The 17,257-nt window shown below is 40.1% G+C and overlaps 1 protein-coding gene across 4 annotated transcripts; it reads left to right on the top strand.

The window, feature by feature from the left end:
- Positions 1-373: 373 nt before the first annotated feature.
- On the top strand, positions 374-15,554 carry LOC124271654 (threonine synthase-like 2). 4 transcript variants are annotated; one of them, XM_046706805.1, is made up of 10 exons: positions 374-452; positions 5,996-6,305; positions 7,061-7,255; positions 8,012-8,164; positions 9,054-9,205; positions 9,760-9,826; positions 10,932-11,077; positions 12,376-12,501; positions 13,662-13,798; positions 15,167-15,554. In XM_046706805.1, the coding sequence occupies exons 2-10, from the start codon at positions 6,086-6,088 to the stop codon at positions 15,390-15,392; spliced, it is 1,422 nt and encodes a 473-aa protein (XP_046562761.1). In that variant the 5' UTR covers positions 374-452; positions 5,996-6,085; the 3' UTR covers positions 15,393-15,554. The 4 variants fall into 4 exon arrangements, with proteins under 4 accessions (XP_046562761.1, XP_046562759.1, XP_046562760.1 ...); XM_046706803.1 differs by lacking the exon at positions 374-452 and adding an exon at positions 3,226-3,335; XM_046706804.1 differs by lacking the exon at positions 374-452 and adding an exon at positions 3,233-3,335 and having other exon boundaries at positions 6,000-6,305.
- Positions 15,555-17,257: the final 1,703 nt, after the last annotated feature.

The following is a 17,257-nucleotide window of genomic DNA, read 5'->3' as shown; positions in this document are numbered from 1 at the left end:
TACACCACGGAGGCGGTCACGAATTAATGGTAGCGTGTATAGACGAATTAAGTCTATATTTCACAAGTAATTGAGATGTTTAATAGTTCACGTGATTTGAAAGATAACAAGTAGTGTTTCTTCAGCTATCAGACTGAAATATTGCCGATGTGTCTATAAATCTAAACTCACTCACTCTTCAGAGTCCGACACCCCATTTTTATACGAGGATATCTCCAGGGCTCGCTAACCCCAGAATCTGTTCCCGTGATTTTAGCGATCTCATGCAGACGTCGTGGCTAACCTTTGAAATGTTATGTAAATTGTGCTGTTGACATTTATGCGGACACCCATCACGCAAATTGCAGGATTTTATTTTACCCCAGTGAAATGTCTGGGGTCGGATAGCGCCAGACTGTCCTTGTCTCCCTCTATGTGCCCGACTTACAAGGATGTGTCTAGTGTAACATGCGGTAAGAAACTAGTGCATGATTTATGTATGTCATTTTGCACGTGTAAGACAAGATGAATTTCAATTTCGGATTGACGGGAGAGTTACAAAATTAATAGGCCTATATTTGATTGGGTGAGTTTTAGTTTTACGCCGCTTTTAGCAATATTCCAGCAGTATCACCACGGGTGACACCAGAAATGGGCTGAAACACACTAGTGCCCATATGGGGAATCGAACATGGGTCTTCGGCGTGACAAGCGAACCTCTAAACTACCTGACAACCAGCAAAAAGGCGCAGGTTCATTTTCTCGATCACTGAAAATGAACGCAGTTCCTGGTTAGAATTGGTCTTCAGCAACCCTTCTTGTCGAAAGAGGCGGGAAATGGGATCGGGTGGTCGGTGCTGATATGGTTGACATATGTCACCGTATCCAAATTGGAATGACAAGCCTTTATGGATGATCAACTTCTTTACTCGTACAATAGCGGCGTTTCGGTATAGAGGTGAGGTGAAATTGGGTTTAACGTCGTGCTTGAGAATATTTCGCTCATATGACGACGTGCATGCGCGTGTATGTGTATGTGTGGCTGCTTGTACTAGCCCAGACTGAAGCTGGTTTTATAGTGCTAGCCCACTGAGATACCATACCGCAGTGAAGCATGAATACCCCATTCAGACACATTATACTGACTCTGAGCCGACCAGTCCTTTTGTTGTACCCATTAATGCCGAGCGCCTGGCAGGGACCAACAAGTACCATATTTTAACGTCTTTTTGGTATGACGCGGTCGGGGATCGAACCCGCGACCTTCCGCTCTCCGGGCGGACGCTCTAACCACTACACCACGGAGGCGCACTGAAAATGAACGCAGTTCCTGGTTAGAATTGGTCTTCAGCAACCCTTCTTGTCGAAAGAGGCGGGAAATGGGATCGGGTGGTCGGTGCTGATATGGTTGACATATGTCACCGTATCCAAATTGGAATGACAAGCCTTTATGGATGATCAACTTCTTTACTGTACAATAGCGGCGTTTCGGTATAGAGGTGAGGTGAAATTGGGTTTAACGTCGTGCTTGAGAATATTTCGCTCATATGACGACGTGCATGCGCGTGTATGTGTATGTGTGGCTGCTTGTACTAGCCCAGACTGAAGCTGGTTTTATAGTGCTAGCCCACTGAGATACCATACCGCAGTGAAGCATGAATACCCCACTCAGACACATTATACTGACTCCGAGCCGACCAGTCCTTGTTGTACCCATTAATGCCGAGCGCCAGGCAGGGACCAACAAGTACCATATTTTAACGTCTTTTGGTATGACGCGGTCGGGGATCGAACCCGCGACCTTCCGCTCTCCGGGCGGACGCTCGAACCACTACACCACGGAGGCGATCGTTTCGGTATAGATGCTTATACCGTTTTCAAGCATGACGTGGTGAATCAGTACAGCAGGATATATAGAGAGAATCTCACCCGAGTGTCTTTTGATATCAAATATATCACCACGAGTTGATAAAGTTACAAATATCCGAGGATATTTTTACTTTATCAACGAGTGGTTGATATATTTGATATCAGAAGACACGAGGGTGAGATTCTATTTATCATCAAAAATCACTCATTAGTTTTCATTGAAAAAAAGTACATCTCTGACCACCGTTCTGTCATTAGACTTGCAGTACAGTGATGTCATAGCATTGTGAGGTCATCATGCTCATGAAGTCATAGCATTGTCAGGGTATTGTACAAAATCTACTGTCAAAACGATATCTCCTAGGAGATATCGTTTGATCTCACACAAGCGATATCTCCTGTGGAACACAGTTTTGGATGATAAATATAGGTTACATGAGAGCTAACAAAATCAATGGATGATAAAACAAGATGAATGAAAACAAGCATGACCATACATGAGATAATTCGAGGTAAGATAACAGAATGATGAATTGGATACCAGTGGGGGCGGGGACAACTAATAGGCGAGATTAGAAGTGAAGAGAGAGGGAGATTGAGTTGATTAGTTTGGGATTAGGTGTAGTGTGGTAAGCTGATGGGATGAAATCGAGCCCTGGTCCCAGTTATGTTTTGGGCGGTGTCTTTTTATGTGTAGTGCTTCAGTCACTTTTCTTGTAGTGGAATAATAATTGCGAAGACAGATGCTCATGTTGCTGATCAGTGGATTTTCTGGTCCAAACTCGATCTTTTTACAGGCTGTCGTCATATAGCTGGAATATTGCTGAGTGCAGCAACCAAAACAAACAGTCCTTTGGGTAATGCTGTTTAATTCGTGACAGAAATGTATCATAAAAATTGTTATTCCAAACATCAAGCATGTTCCAAGCGTGTGACCAGTTTTGATGGATATATTAATTTCACCAGTCGATAAACTTAGTTGTCGAAACACCAGATTACAATGTGACCCATGTAATTTGTTTTGTATGTATTTCTTTTAATTTCAATCCAAGTATTTTACATATATTTCTTATGAATAGTTATTAGTTTCATCTAGACAAGTCAGGTATAACACAGTACATCTGTACTTTGCTGTCACTCGCTAACTGCCCCAAGCCAAGAATGCAGTAGGCTGACTGGCCAAGCTAACACCCGTAGTTAAACTGCATGCTTTTGTCACCAGGTATTATAAGAGGACATAACTGCCCATGCCCGCTGCAGCAAAGAGAAAAGTTGTAATTAAAAAATCAAGTCAGTTAAATCTTCATATAGATCTAGTATTGTACTAAAAAAAAAAATGTTGGGCCGTTTTGATGTCCAGTTTATTTGCCTTTTTGTTCCTCGCCGTTTTGGTCCGTGTCAAACTGGAAGACCTGTATTACATCACGAGTGTACTCACGGTGAACCGAACCGAAGGGGCGTTAATGCATGTAATACTCATCGCAACGGTAAGAACATTAAGTTTTATAGCATCTGAAGTCATGAATGAAAGCAGTGTTACCACTGTCAATATATGTTTTGTCAAATCCAAAATATGTTTGGATGGTGTATAAAAAAAACCCGTCGTTTTGATACGACCCCTGGAGACCGCGTGTCATAAGAGGCGACTAACGGGATCGGGTGGTCAAACTCGCAGACTTGGTTGACAAACGTCATCATAACCCAGATGCTCATGCTGTTGATCACTGCAGTCTGGTCCAGACCTCTGTCTTAACTTATGGCTATTGAGTGTGATGATGATTGTTATGGAGAGGCATGTACGATGTTACATTGTGAATGACCCCCTACATGTCATACATGTACAAAATCAATTACCCCGTCCCCCACTTCCCAATTATTTTAAGCATTATCTTTAATATTTTTACATACAAAATTGCTGACCCCTGGCCCTAATAAGGGGAGCAAAATAAAAATTAAAAAAAGAAGAAGTTGTATATAAACATTGTGATGAGTGAGTGGCTGAGTATTGTTTTAGTGAGTGAGTGAGTGAGGTTAGTTTTACACCACACTCTGCAATATTCCAGCAATATGGTCTGTAAATAATCAAGTTTGGACCAGACAATCCAGTGATCAACAGCATGAGCATCGATCTACGCAACTGGGATGCAATAACATGTGTCAACCAGGTCAGCGATCCTGACCACCTGATCCAGTTAGTCTTGTCGCCTCTTACAACAAGCATGGGTTACTGAAGATCAATTCTAACCCAGATCTTCACAGGTCGAGTATGGTTTTAGCAATATTCCAGCAATATCATGGTGGATGACACCAGAAATACACTGCTAAATACATTAGTTATTCACTATTTACCTGATAATATAGCACAATGGTAACACATTTTATGTCCCTATGATTTTTTATTATCACATAGTTATACGATAATTCAGAGTAGTTGTATGAAAGACAATTTTTTAAGTGGGAAAGAATATTTTGATTCAAACGAATTAGTGAAGCATTGCCTGCTTGTCGAAGCATACAGCTGCAATCAATAGATTCCGTGAACTTAGTTTATTTTATGTTGAAACTGATTAAAACTTAGAAATGTATTCATATATTCAAGTCTGCAAACAATATCTTTTTAAAAATAGGATACTTGACATTAATTGACAGTTGAATGAAAAGTGTATCCCAGCTTTTGAACAACTAATCATACTTATATCATATGTTATTTCATAACTAATCATACTGCCACAGGGTTTCTGTGTGGTGATGATGCAAGAAAGTAAAGTGTGTTTAGTTTCTGTGGTCTCTACTTAGACAGATAAAGATTAATCAAAGATCAAAAATATTTTTTATTAAAGATCAAAATATTTTTTGTATTTACAGATACTATTTCCCTGAAAATTTTCAATTTTAATCAGTCTTTATCTGGAAAAATGTATTTGGCAAGTTGTCAAAATTCAATAATCAGGGATTGTGATGAAATGTTTTGTAGCTTTCACTTTTCAGAGAGAAAATAAAACATGTATATTTGTATCATTATATCATTCAGTGAAAATAATAGCCTGATAGCTCAATGTCCTACTGAATGCTCACAGTAGTATAAGCCTCGTCTTCAAGATAAATACTTTTATAAAAAACTGTCGTCTTCTTTCTTTAATATTTGCCTTAAAATGGTTCCCGACTCTGTGTCCATTGTCATCTTGCACTTTTTCATTGAGTTGCTATCTGGGTAAAAGGTCATCAAGACGCGGATTTAATTTCAAATGTACAATGTTTGAAGCTCATTTCTATTGTCCACTTCAAACGGGACTAACTCACCATGTTCAACAGGCTTGTGTGTTACATGGTAGGGGATGTAATCTCTGCCACTTTAGGCATTAGCAAGGGAGACTTATAGGAACTGAGCCTCACAGAGAAAAAGTTGATGCAAACACAATGAAAAGATTTATTTCAAAATAATCTCCCTCCATATTAATGCAATTTTGTCAGAAGTCCTCGAAAAGTCTTGTTCCTAAAAGTTCTCCACAAAGTTCTCCATAGCTGCTATGAGTGAGTGAGTGAGTATGGTTTTACGCCGCTTTTAGAAATGGGCTTCACACATTGCACCCATATGGGGAATCAAAGCTGCTATGACAAGTCATGGGCAGGTTTGGATTGGCGTCTTTTCATGTTTGGGAACAGATGGAAGTCTTACACAGCCAGACCAAGACAATAAGTTCAGGGTTGAAGGAGTTTAAAGTTCATTACAATGAGTCCGTGACTGATTAGTGCACAATTTATTGTCCTGATGGAAGAGCACCTATTCTCAGGTTCCCACGTCTCTGTAGTCCTGTAGTCCTGCATAACAAGCTCTGTTTATCATGTTTATTGTCATTCCTTTGTCAGATATTCCACCTCATTGAGACAATCAGTGTTCCAGAACACAGAGAGACAATAACCATTTCACCTCGATGAGACCATCAGTGTTCCAGAACACAGAGAGACAATAACCATTCACCTCAATGAGACCATCAGTGTTCCAGAACACAGGGAGACAATAACCATTCCACTTCGATGAGACCATCAGTGTCCCAGAACACAGAGAGACATTGACATTAAAAGTCAATGTAATAAATACTAAATATGTTTTTCTCCTGTATGTAATGCTTGCATTCTATTTTTCCAGATAGATTCTCTGCAGACATTCATGTACAGCAAGTAAGGACCTTCCAAGTTAACAACAAACTGAGATATCTATACTCACTAAGATCCCAATATGAAGTTTGCTAGTACAAGAGGTGGTGCACGTGGATTGACGTTTGAAGAAGCCTTGTATTCAGGCTATGCAGCCGATGGAGGAATACTCCTCCCAGAGTCCGTCCCCCAGATTTCGACAGATACCCTCAAGTCATGGGCAGGCTTGTCCTATGTCCAATTGGTGAAGAAAATCATTCCATACTTTGTTGGGGAGGAGATTCCATTGGAAGACCTCAGTGGTCAGTAAACAGAGCTCACAACTCTTTTATCACCTGATTTTAAGATGATGTTTATCCCTAAACTGTAGCAGAAAGTTTGTAATGTTTGGAAGTGATGTATGCCAGGCGGAAAGTCCCCTTAGACATTGATCTACCTGATATTTTGTTTCATATTTTAAATTTTTTTGAATTTCCACTTCTGACCTTGAAATTGACATTTAGAAACTCCCCCCTTCCCCACTTATATGTATCACTTTTAAATGTCTTTCATAGATTTTAAGTATTTGTCTGTCTACAAATTATTGTAACACTGTCACAGGCATTTCAGTAATGGCCATTCAGTAGTTTTGGAGCAGCATGGTGTTTAGAAGGGAACTTCAAACTTATAGTCCGTTTGGATCAAAAGCGGACCGATGAATTGCAATCTAACTCGAAAACTAATAAACATAAAATACTCAATGAAATGCTGATCATAATCAAAACATCATATCAACTCTGTGAGGTTTTTGCAGAATTTTTGTCCGAAAAATAAAAAAGTTGTTTACAATCTATCATTAAAATATTGACACAGTTCACTATTTGTTACGAGGGAGGAGTGCAGAGAAAGGGACAGCCAGGTGTTCGACTGTCCCTTTTCGAGTTAAATTGCAATTCATCGGTCCGCTTTTGAGCCAAACGGACTGTAATTCAGTTGCTGTAAGACTGTGGCTGTGTTCCATGTACCAAACTATTCTCTTAGTGACAGTAGGAACCCCAACATCAGGGCTTTATTTCAGAACTGGTGGACAAAGCCTTCAGCAGGTTCTCCCATCCTGACATCATTCCAATAAAGAAGTTTCCCGGTGGGCTGAATGTCATGGAGATGTGCCATGGTGCCACTTTCGCTTTCAAAGATCTGGCATTGTCCTGTCTCGGACAATTCTTTGACTACTTTCTGAACAAGAGGAAGAAACATCTCACCGTCTTGACAGGTAAGAACATGTGACCTTCTGACACAGAGATGAATGGTGTGTGTGTGTGTGTGAGAGAGAGGGAGAGGCGTGTGTGTGTGGTGAGAGTGCATGAGTGGTGAGTGTGTGAAAATTTATGCCATCTTCACAACATACTGGAAATAGGGAAGGCAAAACTTTTCACCAGCTTGGTGTTAGTGTTGGTTACACCATGTGAGACTCTTCTGAAATATCAATGAAACCAGGTCCAACAACTGCCCATCGTTTAAACTGGGTTCTCTCTCATCACTCTTTACTTAAGGTCTTAAGTGCCTTTAAAAAGTGACATTAATTCCAATTGCTCTTGAAGGATTAGTGGCTAGTGGGTATCATTTTGCAGAGTTGTCTCCCTTAGTGTCCATTACAGAGTGACAGGTTTTAGTTCCACATTAAGCTGGCATGCCTTGAAATACTGAACTTACTTAAATACACTTCAGTGGCATAAGCCCAAACAGTTCAGAATGGCTTTTTGGGGCGGTAGGGTAGCCTAGTGGTTAAAGTGTTCTCTTGTTTTGCCGAACATGGGTACAATGTGTGAAGCCCATTTCTGGTGTCCCCTGCCATGATATTGCTGGAATATTGCTAAAAGTGGCGTAAAACTCAAGTCACTCACTCACTCTCAGTGGCTTTATCCCTAACTCTTCAAATTGGCATTGATCCCAACAGTTATCCCCAGGATCCTCATATTAACCCAACTGTTGACAGTGGTGTAACCCTAACTGATTCATCTATTCCCAGCTACGTCAGGAGATACAGGCAGTGCCGCCATAGAGGCTGTGCGTGGGATGACATGGGTGGACATCATTGTGTTGTTGCCCCGGGGCCGAACGTCCAGGTTTCAGGAACTCCAGATGACCACAGTGATTGAAGATAATGTTCACGTGTATCGAAGTACGGTATACTTTGTTGCAAACAATAGTTTATCTTTTATGACTTTATATTTTACGTTTTAAAGTATATCTTTTACGAATCTGCGAAACTGAAAATTGAGGATTGTGTGATAAAGAAATATTTCTCAATCACAAAATATTAATTCAAATTTTTTGGTCCATGTCTATTATATGCAAGGGCCAAGTGATACAAAAACAAAGGCTGTTAGTAATAATTATTGGCTGCTCTTCAGGTTATGTTGCATATTACTGATCTTTGTCAAGGTTTTGTATGCCAGACAATCTCCAGTGTTTTGGGGGGAATGGTGGGGTTGTGGAAAATGGTTTAATTGTACCTCATCACGTTGAAGACTCGGTTTGATTCACAACACAAATGTAATAATGTGAAGCCCATGTCTGGTGTTTCCTTCGTCTCCCTCCCGTGATATTGTAACATGAGGTGAGGTGAGGTGAAATTGGGTTTAACGTCGTACTTGAGAATATTTCGCTCATATGACGACGTGCATGCGCATGTATCTGTATGTGCGGCTGCTTGTACTAGCCCAGACTTAAGCTGGTTTTATAGTGCTAGCCCACTGAGATACCATACCGCAGTGAAGCATGAATACCCCACTCAGACACATTATACTGACTCCGAGCCGACCAGTCCTTGTTGTACCCATTAATGCCGAGCGCCAGGCAGGGACCAACAAGTACGCTCTAACCACTACACCACGGAGGCGGTCGATATTGCAAGAGTTAAAGTGGCATAGAACTCTGCTCACTAAATGTATTTGGCTTTTGTAAAGTTAAGATTAATACAAGTCATAATGTTAGTGAGTCAGAGCTTACAAACCTTCAAACATGTACATCTGTAGACAAGCATCAGTTGATCTGTTTTTCTACAACAGTTGACGGAACCAGCGATGATGGCGATATTCCAATCAAAGAGTGTTTTGCTGATGCTGCATTTGTGAAGAAGCACAATCTTTGCTCCATAAACTCCATCAACTTTGCTCGTATCATGGTGCAAGTCGTTCACTACTTCTACGCCTATCTACAGGTAACTGAACAATGAACAGAATTGTGTGCTGCAATCTGATTGGTTAAAAATGTTGGTATATGGGACAGGATCAGAGGATTCTTTCAGAAAATATTTTTGTCAGTCCTAAAGTCCATGTAAAATTTAATGGATACAGGATACCATTGTTCGTCATATTTTGGTTTAAATATGGGGCAAGTGGTCTGGACTGAATTTTTTATGAGCATATGCTGTAAATGTATGTTAGTTAATATTCTATTATATAATTGGTATTCTGGAATCAAAAGTATAAGTTATGGCATACAAATTAAAACACCAAATGAAAACAAAAGAAACCGGCCTGTTAACATATTTTAGGTTCATCTTAATCTTTGAATTTGTTTATTAATGTTTAAAAAGGAAAGTTATGAAAACAGATGTCATGAATTCCCTAATGGTTTTCTGGACATTTTATATTGATATAGATTTTGTAGTTACAAAAATGACCTCATCATAGTTGACCCTTTCCAGGCATCAAATACAATAAATGAATGAACACAAGGATTTCACCAAATTTTTGACTGTATGTCTTGCAGATGCGTCCAGCTTGTGACGGTGAGGTTGAAATAGCCATCCCAACCGGAGGCTGCGGCAATGTGACGTGTAAGTATGTATCTGGTGCCATGAAATAGATACAGCTACGACGTCACTCAGCTGACATTATCTATAATGAATAGTGAGTGAGTATGCTTTTAGTAATATTACAGCAATATTGCAGCGTGGGAGACCAAAAATGGGCTTTACACAATGTACCCATGAGGGGAATCGAACCCGGGTCTTTGGCGTGATGAGACTAGTCTACTGCCCTACTTTCTGCAATGTAAGTTATAATAGGCTCATGTGTTGATTTGCACATGCATTCCAAATGTCTGAGCAACAATGAATTTTACTTGTCTCAAACAATTTTGAACTCTTGACAGCAAAGGTCTTTTGTTCAGACAGTTCTCACTTCAATAAGATTGGTTTATTAATAAGCTTCCTGTTGTTTTTTTGCGTATTATTTCTTATTTAGTTTACATGAATGCACTTCTGAATCCTTTTATCAAAATGTTTTTTTATGTACCTCTAGATATGATTTACATCTTGCTTACTCAATCTACTTTTGGTGGGATAAACATGGGGCCTTTTAGCCCCAGTGGTATTCCGATGGTGGGTTTAAATCCCAGATTTGCCCTGATTATGATAATGGCTTCCGTATCGATGCCTTATCTAAGTGATTGACATCTAATGATCTGTGTTAATTTGGGTTTTCTTCCCACATAAACCTCACAAGACTTTGTAGAACTAGATATGTCAAAACAGCAAAAAAAGCATGTCAGGGACCATTCATAACTTATGGCTGAGGGGGTGGCGATGATTTTTATGGAGAAGCATGTACAATGTGAATGATCCCCCCCCTAAAATTTATGTACAAAGTAAGTCATGTACAAAATTGATGCCCCTTACCAGCCCCGAACAAAATGGGTGACCCCCCTTAAAATCATCATCCCCCCCAGCCATAAATTATGAACTGTCCCTATGTTCTAATGAAATGGGGGTTGGTGGGACCAAGCTTCAGTTTCCCACCTGGGTACAATGTGTGAAGCCGTTTTGTGGTGCTATTTGTGTAACATTGGCGTAAAACCATACTCACTCACTCATGATGTAATGATGGAGGTGTGAGCTACTTCATGGTAGTTTAATATAAAACTGTTTTATTCACTTCTAGCTGGATGTTTGGCGAGGAAGATGGGCCTGCCGGTGAAGCTGGTTTGCTGTGTCAACACAAATGATATAGTGTATCGTACAATTGTAAAGGGAGACTACTCTATGAGAGAGGTGAAACAGTCTCTAGCTCCTGCCATGGACATACAGGTTCTTATTTCTATATTCCTTCGTTGAATATCTTAGTAAGTGAAGCACGTAGATCAACAGATGAAATGTTGAAGTCTGGATTAAGTTATAGCTATTACCCATGAAGGTAGAATTATTATGTTTATAACTTTCCGATATTTTAGCATGTGCATTTTAACGCCACTATATCGCACCACACTTCTCTAAAAAAATTAATAATATCCTACACACAACTTGTGATTGAAACCAGTTCGGAAAACACCGACAACACCACGTGCAACAGTTTTCGATGTACGGAGCAATTGTTTACATTGAATATCTGGCAAGTGTTCTCTGTTTGGAAGCTATTCACCTTGAAGTTTCAGGTGCATAGCAAGCCAATTTTTTGTGCAAGCCCGATAGGTTGCAAAGCTTTTTATTTAGATCGTATTGAGGACTTGCCCAACCTTTTAGCAATAATCATGTGTAAGTCCGGGCTTTTTTTTATAATGGTAGCTACGCCCCTGAGTTTCAATTATCGATTTCAGGCAAGTCGTAAGGGATAATAAGTCTTTTGTTGCATCAAGAGGAAGCTAAAGTTGGTACCCCAATATATATATATAATATAGGCCAAAATATCGAAAATGTGTGACATTCTCAATGCTGATGGTTCAGTTTAAGCTATATGAGGTCACAATGCTTTATCGGTGAGAAAACTACAACTTGACATAATCCATAGTTGATCACAAATTGATCATAAAGTGATAACACAAAACAGGCTGCTGTCTTTGAAGTATCTCTGTACGGTTGACATATCATACATTTTTTTTCTTTATTTTCTCTCTTTAAATGTCAGAGTAATGCTCACTGTATACAATAACGAACTGAAGTTGAGATTGTATGTCTCCGATGACAGAATGCTCTTAATCCCTAGGCTTAGGATTAATACCATTTACAGTTAGTTTTTCTGGAAATGTTTTTTCTATAATACTTAGATAACGAGCATCTTATGTTCAGGGTTGAGTTTGAGTCACTACAGGTTTGTTTTAGTTTGGGTTTTGGTGTTAAGAGCAATTTCTTTTAAGTTCAGAGCTAAATTAATTTTTGGCCTATAAACAAATGAGCGCATATTGTTTATATTTATATTTATCACAGGAAGAACCTGGAGTAAACCTCAGTTTATTTGAACTCATTTTGTATCTGATGAACTACTATTTGAAGTTTCTTTTTGATCTCGTGAGCTAATATTGTCAACTTCAGTCATAGGAAAACCTAAATTTCCCTCAATATATTTGACGTCTGTTTTGGATCTGGTGAGCTAACTATTGTCCCACTTACAGCTGGCATACAACATGGAGAGAATCTGGCACATGTTCTCAGATGGTGATGTTGAGATGGTCAGCAACATGATGGCAGAGTTTGAGAAGACAATGAAGGTCAAAGTCCCAGAGAATCTCAGAACTAAGGTATGTACCGTATATGACTGTCTATAAGCCGAATTTTGAGGACCAAAAAGCCGTCTGTAGAAGGGGGTCGTCTTATCCATGGGTTCGTCAAACTTTTTTCCAGGGGTAAGAAAACAACATCGTCTCACTTCGCGTGAACAAACAACAGAAGACAACTTTGTCAGTGGAGACATCAAATTTGCAATTAAACATCACTAGACAAGATTATTTACCTTTTAAGTTATAAGTTGTTTATGCTGGGCATTGTATTATTTGCAGGGATTAAGATTACTGTGCGTATTTGTCTCGTACACAAAGCCGGAAATAGCAATCAGCTGTGCACACGTTTCCCGGCGAACAAGTTCAAACATGCACAATAATATAACGGGACGAATTCTGACGCAGTCATCAGTAAAATATAATACAGGATACCATTATTTAACCCCAAGAAATATATCCTAGCATTGTGTAATTTTAGTTACCAGCTTGTTTGAAACCAGAGTTATAGCTGGGAGTGAGATAGTTAGATTTATAAACCCAGAGTTTCACCTTGACCGAAAAACATAGGAACCTGGCTGACCCTTGTAATTCATTTCAGGTTTTTTCAGAAAATAGTCATTTATTAACTATATAACTTAATGCCTCTTTAAGGTCAAGTATCATTATCAGAGTGAACCAGGGGCTGCTTTGCAACTGCCAATGGCTTGTTTGCGATGTACGGTGATTTGCCTCACAACAGAGTGCTAATTTTCAGTTGCTTACAGTCATGCCAATTGCTGACTAAGGTTACGTGATTCTCAAAACAAAATGGCAGCTGGCAAAAATTTGAGTCTGACAGAGGACCCTGACTGGATCAACTGGGAAATGGCGACATTATCCCAGGATCCTCGGTCTGCTCCACGTCTATGGACGTGTCATGAATTGTCATAACTTCATCATCAAGACTTGTTTAGTACGTTCTTCATTTTGTCAAGGCAACCAGCAGTTGTTGCACCTCCATTTTAGAAGAGGGCACAAGTCATTCGAGCTGTTGTAGAACCTGGATGGGCAATCAGCTTGCTTACTCCTTGTAATTCATGACTTACACCCCGGGTTTTCATACCACTGCAAGAGCCTGTCATGACAAAGGGCACAATTATGCAAATCCATTCATAGAAATTGAGCTGGGATGTTGTTTTCAGATTGGTGAGGTGATCAGCTCCCATGTGGTAGATGACGAGGGGATCAAGAGATCTATGATGAAGTGCTGGGAGGAGAACATCTACCTTGTGTGTCCCCATTCAGCCACCGCACTAGACTACCACTACAGTAGACAGGGGTAAGATCAGGGGCCACACTGGACTACCACTACAGTAGACAGGGGTAGGATCAGGGTCCACACTAGACTACCACTACAGTAGACAGGGGTAAGATCAGGGGCTACACTGGACTACCACTACAGTAGACAGGGGTAGGATCAGGGTCCACACTGGACTACCACTACAGTAGACAGGGGTAAGATCAGGGGCCACACTAGACTACCACTACAGTAGACAGGGGTAAGATCAGGGGCCACACTGGACTACCACTACAGTAGACAGGGGTAAGATCAGGGGCCACACTTGACTACCACTACAGTAGACAGGGGTAAGATCAGGGGCCACACTAGACTACCACTACAGTAGACAGGGGTAAGATCAGGGGCCACACTGGACTACCACTACAGTAGACAGGGGTAAGATCAGGGCCACACTTGACTACCACTACAGTAGACAGGGGTAAGATCAGGGGCCACACTGGACTACCACTACAGTAGACAGGGGTAAGATCAGGGTCCACACTAGACTACCACTACAGTAGACAGGGGTAAGATCAGGGGCTACACTAGACTACCACTACTGTAGACAGGGGTAGGATCAGGGTCCACACTAGACTACCACTACAGTAGACAGGGGTAAGATCAGGGTCCACACTAGACTACCACTACTGTAGACAGGGGTAAGATCAGGGGCCACACTAGACTACCACTACAGTAGACAGGGGTAAGATCAGGGGCCACACTTGACTACCACTACAGTTGACAGGGGTAAGATCAGGGGCCACACTTGACTACCACTACAGTAGACAGGGGTAAGATCAGGGTCCACACTGGACTAACACTACAGTAGACAGGGGTAAGATCAGGTGCAACACTAGACTACCACTACTGTAGACAGGGGTAAGATCAGGGGCCACACTGGACTACCACTACAGTTGACAGGGGTAAGATCAGGGGCCACACTGGACTACCACTACTGTAGACAGGGGTAAGATCAGGGGCCACACTTGACTACCACTACAGTAGACAGGGGTAAGATCAGGGTCCACACTGGACTAACACTACAGTAGACAGGGGTAAGATCAGGTGCAACACTAGACTACCACTACTGTAGACAGGGGTAAGATCAGGGGCCACACTTGACTACCACTACAGTTGACAGGGGTAAGATCAGGGGCCACACTGGACTACCACTACTGTAGACAGGGGTAAGATCAGGGGCCACACTGGACTAACACTACAGTAAACAGGGGTAAGATCAGGTGCAACACTAGACTACCACTACTGTAAACAGGGGTAAGATAATGATGGAAGAAAATTGTCCTCGGATATGAAAAAAACATAATCCTTCTTAGTCTGAAAAATAATTAAAAAATCTTTTTTCCTCAGTTCGGAGGACAAGCCAAGAGTGTGTCTGGCATCTGCATCCCCCGTGAAGTTCGAGGAGACCGTGTTGGCGGCAGGGCTGCAGTATGAGAAGACGGACGCTGTCGTCAAGTTGCACAACTCACCCACAAAGTACCAGGACTGGAATAAGGAGGACGACTGGGTGGCCATGCTCCAGCAGAAGATTGAAGACATTGAGAAGACAGTTCAAGCCAGAAACACGGCATAAACTGTCACTGGAAATTATAATCTGAGGCATCATTACCATCCAAGTACATTAACCAAATATAGAATGACATGCATCATTTTAACATGTGTATCAATTCCATGGTGATATGACAGTAATTGTGGGATCTTACTCACAGTACAAGACGAAGCGTTGATATATCCTTCCTGTTTAAATATGTGCATTAAATAATGAAAAGTAATTCATTTACCTAATTATATCTGGTTAATCTGAAGGTTGTGTGTGTCCAACTGACTAACTGATAATGAAACCAAATGATTCCCTCCATCCAGCTGCTTTTAATGCATGAACAGACAGATTGTACTTTTATCTCTATTCTGTTCATTGAGGTTTTATTTTGATAAACAGTGTTACATAACTCATAGCTCATGTAACCGCCACAATATAGCCAGAATCAGTAACAGACTGACATTAAGTCCCAGATATAAACTTATCCTATTTAAAAAGATAAAAATATATTTATTGGCAAACCATTTAGACTGACATTAAGTCCCAGATATATAGTTATCGTATTTAAAAAGATAAAAATATATTTATTGGCAAACCATTTAGACTGACATTAAGTCCCAGATATAAACTTATCGTATTTAAAAATATAAAAATATATTTATTGGCAAAACATTTAAACTGACATTAAGTCCCAGATATATAGTTATCGTATTTAAAAATATAAAAATATATTTATTGGCAAAACATTTAAACTGACATTAAGTCCCAGATATATAGTTATTTTATTTAAAAATATTAAACATATATTTATTGGCAAAACAAATCCAAATAGAGCCCAGAACAATCTTTAATTTCTGCTACCCTTTGACTGGGACAAGCTAGACTTGCCAAATCACTCTAGCCTTGAGTTGGCATCCAATTCAGTTTATGGAGTGTGGGAGACAGACGGAATCAATTCCTGAATTGACATATGATGCTGTGGTTGTATTTGATGAGCGCAGTCAAGTCTGTCACGTGGCCAAAGCACCCGATATGGTTTTGCATCACTCAAAACAAGCAAAGGTTGCTGAGCACCCATTCTAACCAGGAATTCTGATAGGTTTGTATGAATTATGACAGGTGCTAAAAGCGTTTCTTGAGGAAATAGTGAACGGTTGAGGATGTACGCTCCACAAAATGAAACCCTAGTCGTATCTAAGTTCCACTTGATAGCCTCGAAAAATGGCAATCACACAATGCATGGTTGATATTGATGTAAAGTTTCATGGAGTAAATTCTATATGGTTCCTATGAATTATGATGCAAATAGCCCAACAATTTCTTTGTACACGAACAAAATACAATTTCAAATAGTCCAGACATCATTTGAGTTGAGTGAGTTGAGCACTCCGCAATATTTCAGCTATATGGCGGACATCATTTGAAACTAAGCCTAACTAGTTGAATAGAAACACGCAAACAATTTAACTTCTAAACAGTCCTAAGAGGCAAAAGACACCAGTTCAGTGCATGGTAGGTGTGTATACAAAGTTTCATGGATATATTGAACAGTTTATGGGTTTTGCTCCAGAAGCAAGTGGGCAATGAAACTATTTATCCGGAGTTATTTGAAGTTGTCCTTAGAAAATACTACAGAAAATGATCATGTATGAGACAATATTCCTGGTGGGGGAGCTTACTTTTGCTAAAGATAAACAAAATATATTTTTGTAAAATCATCATCTTAAGAATACGACTGGATTAACATGTTTATGTTATGTTTCATATTCGCATGTATCTTTGTATTTATACTTCTTTTTTCCTCCTTGTCTCTCTCGTCCATATTTGGACACAATGTGCAATGTATGGTTCAACCATTCTGTTCCTAACCTGAAGAAAACTGTATGTATTTACCTTTT

Source organism: Haliotis rubra, unplaced genomic scaffold (genome assembly GCF_003918875.1).
Source record: "Haliotis rubra isolate DU_JTF1 unplaced genomic scaffold, ASM391887v1 Scf162, whole genome shotgun sequence".
Taxonomy (NCBI): domain Eukaryota; kingdom Metazoa; phylum Mollusca; class Gastropoda; order Lepetellida; family Haliotidae; genus Haliotis; species Haliotis rubra.
This window is presented reverse-complemented; position numbering and strand designations above follow the sequence as displayed.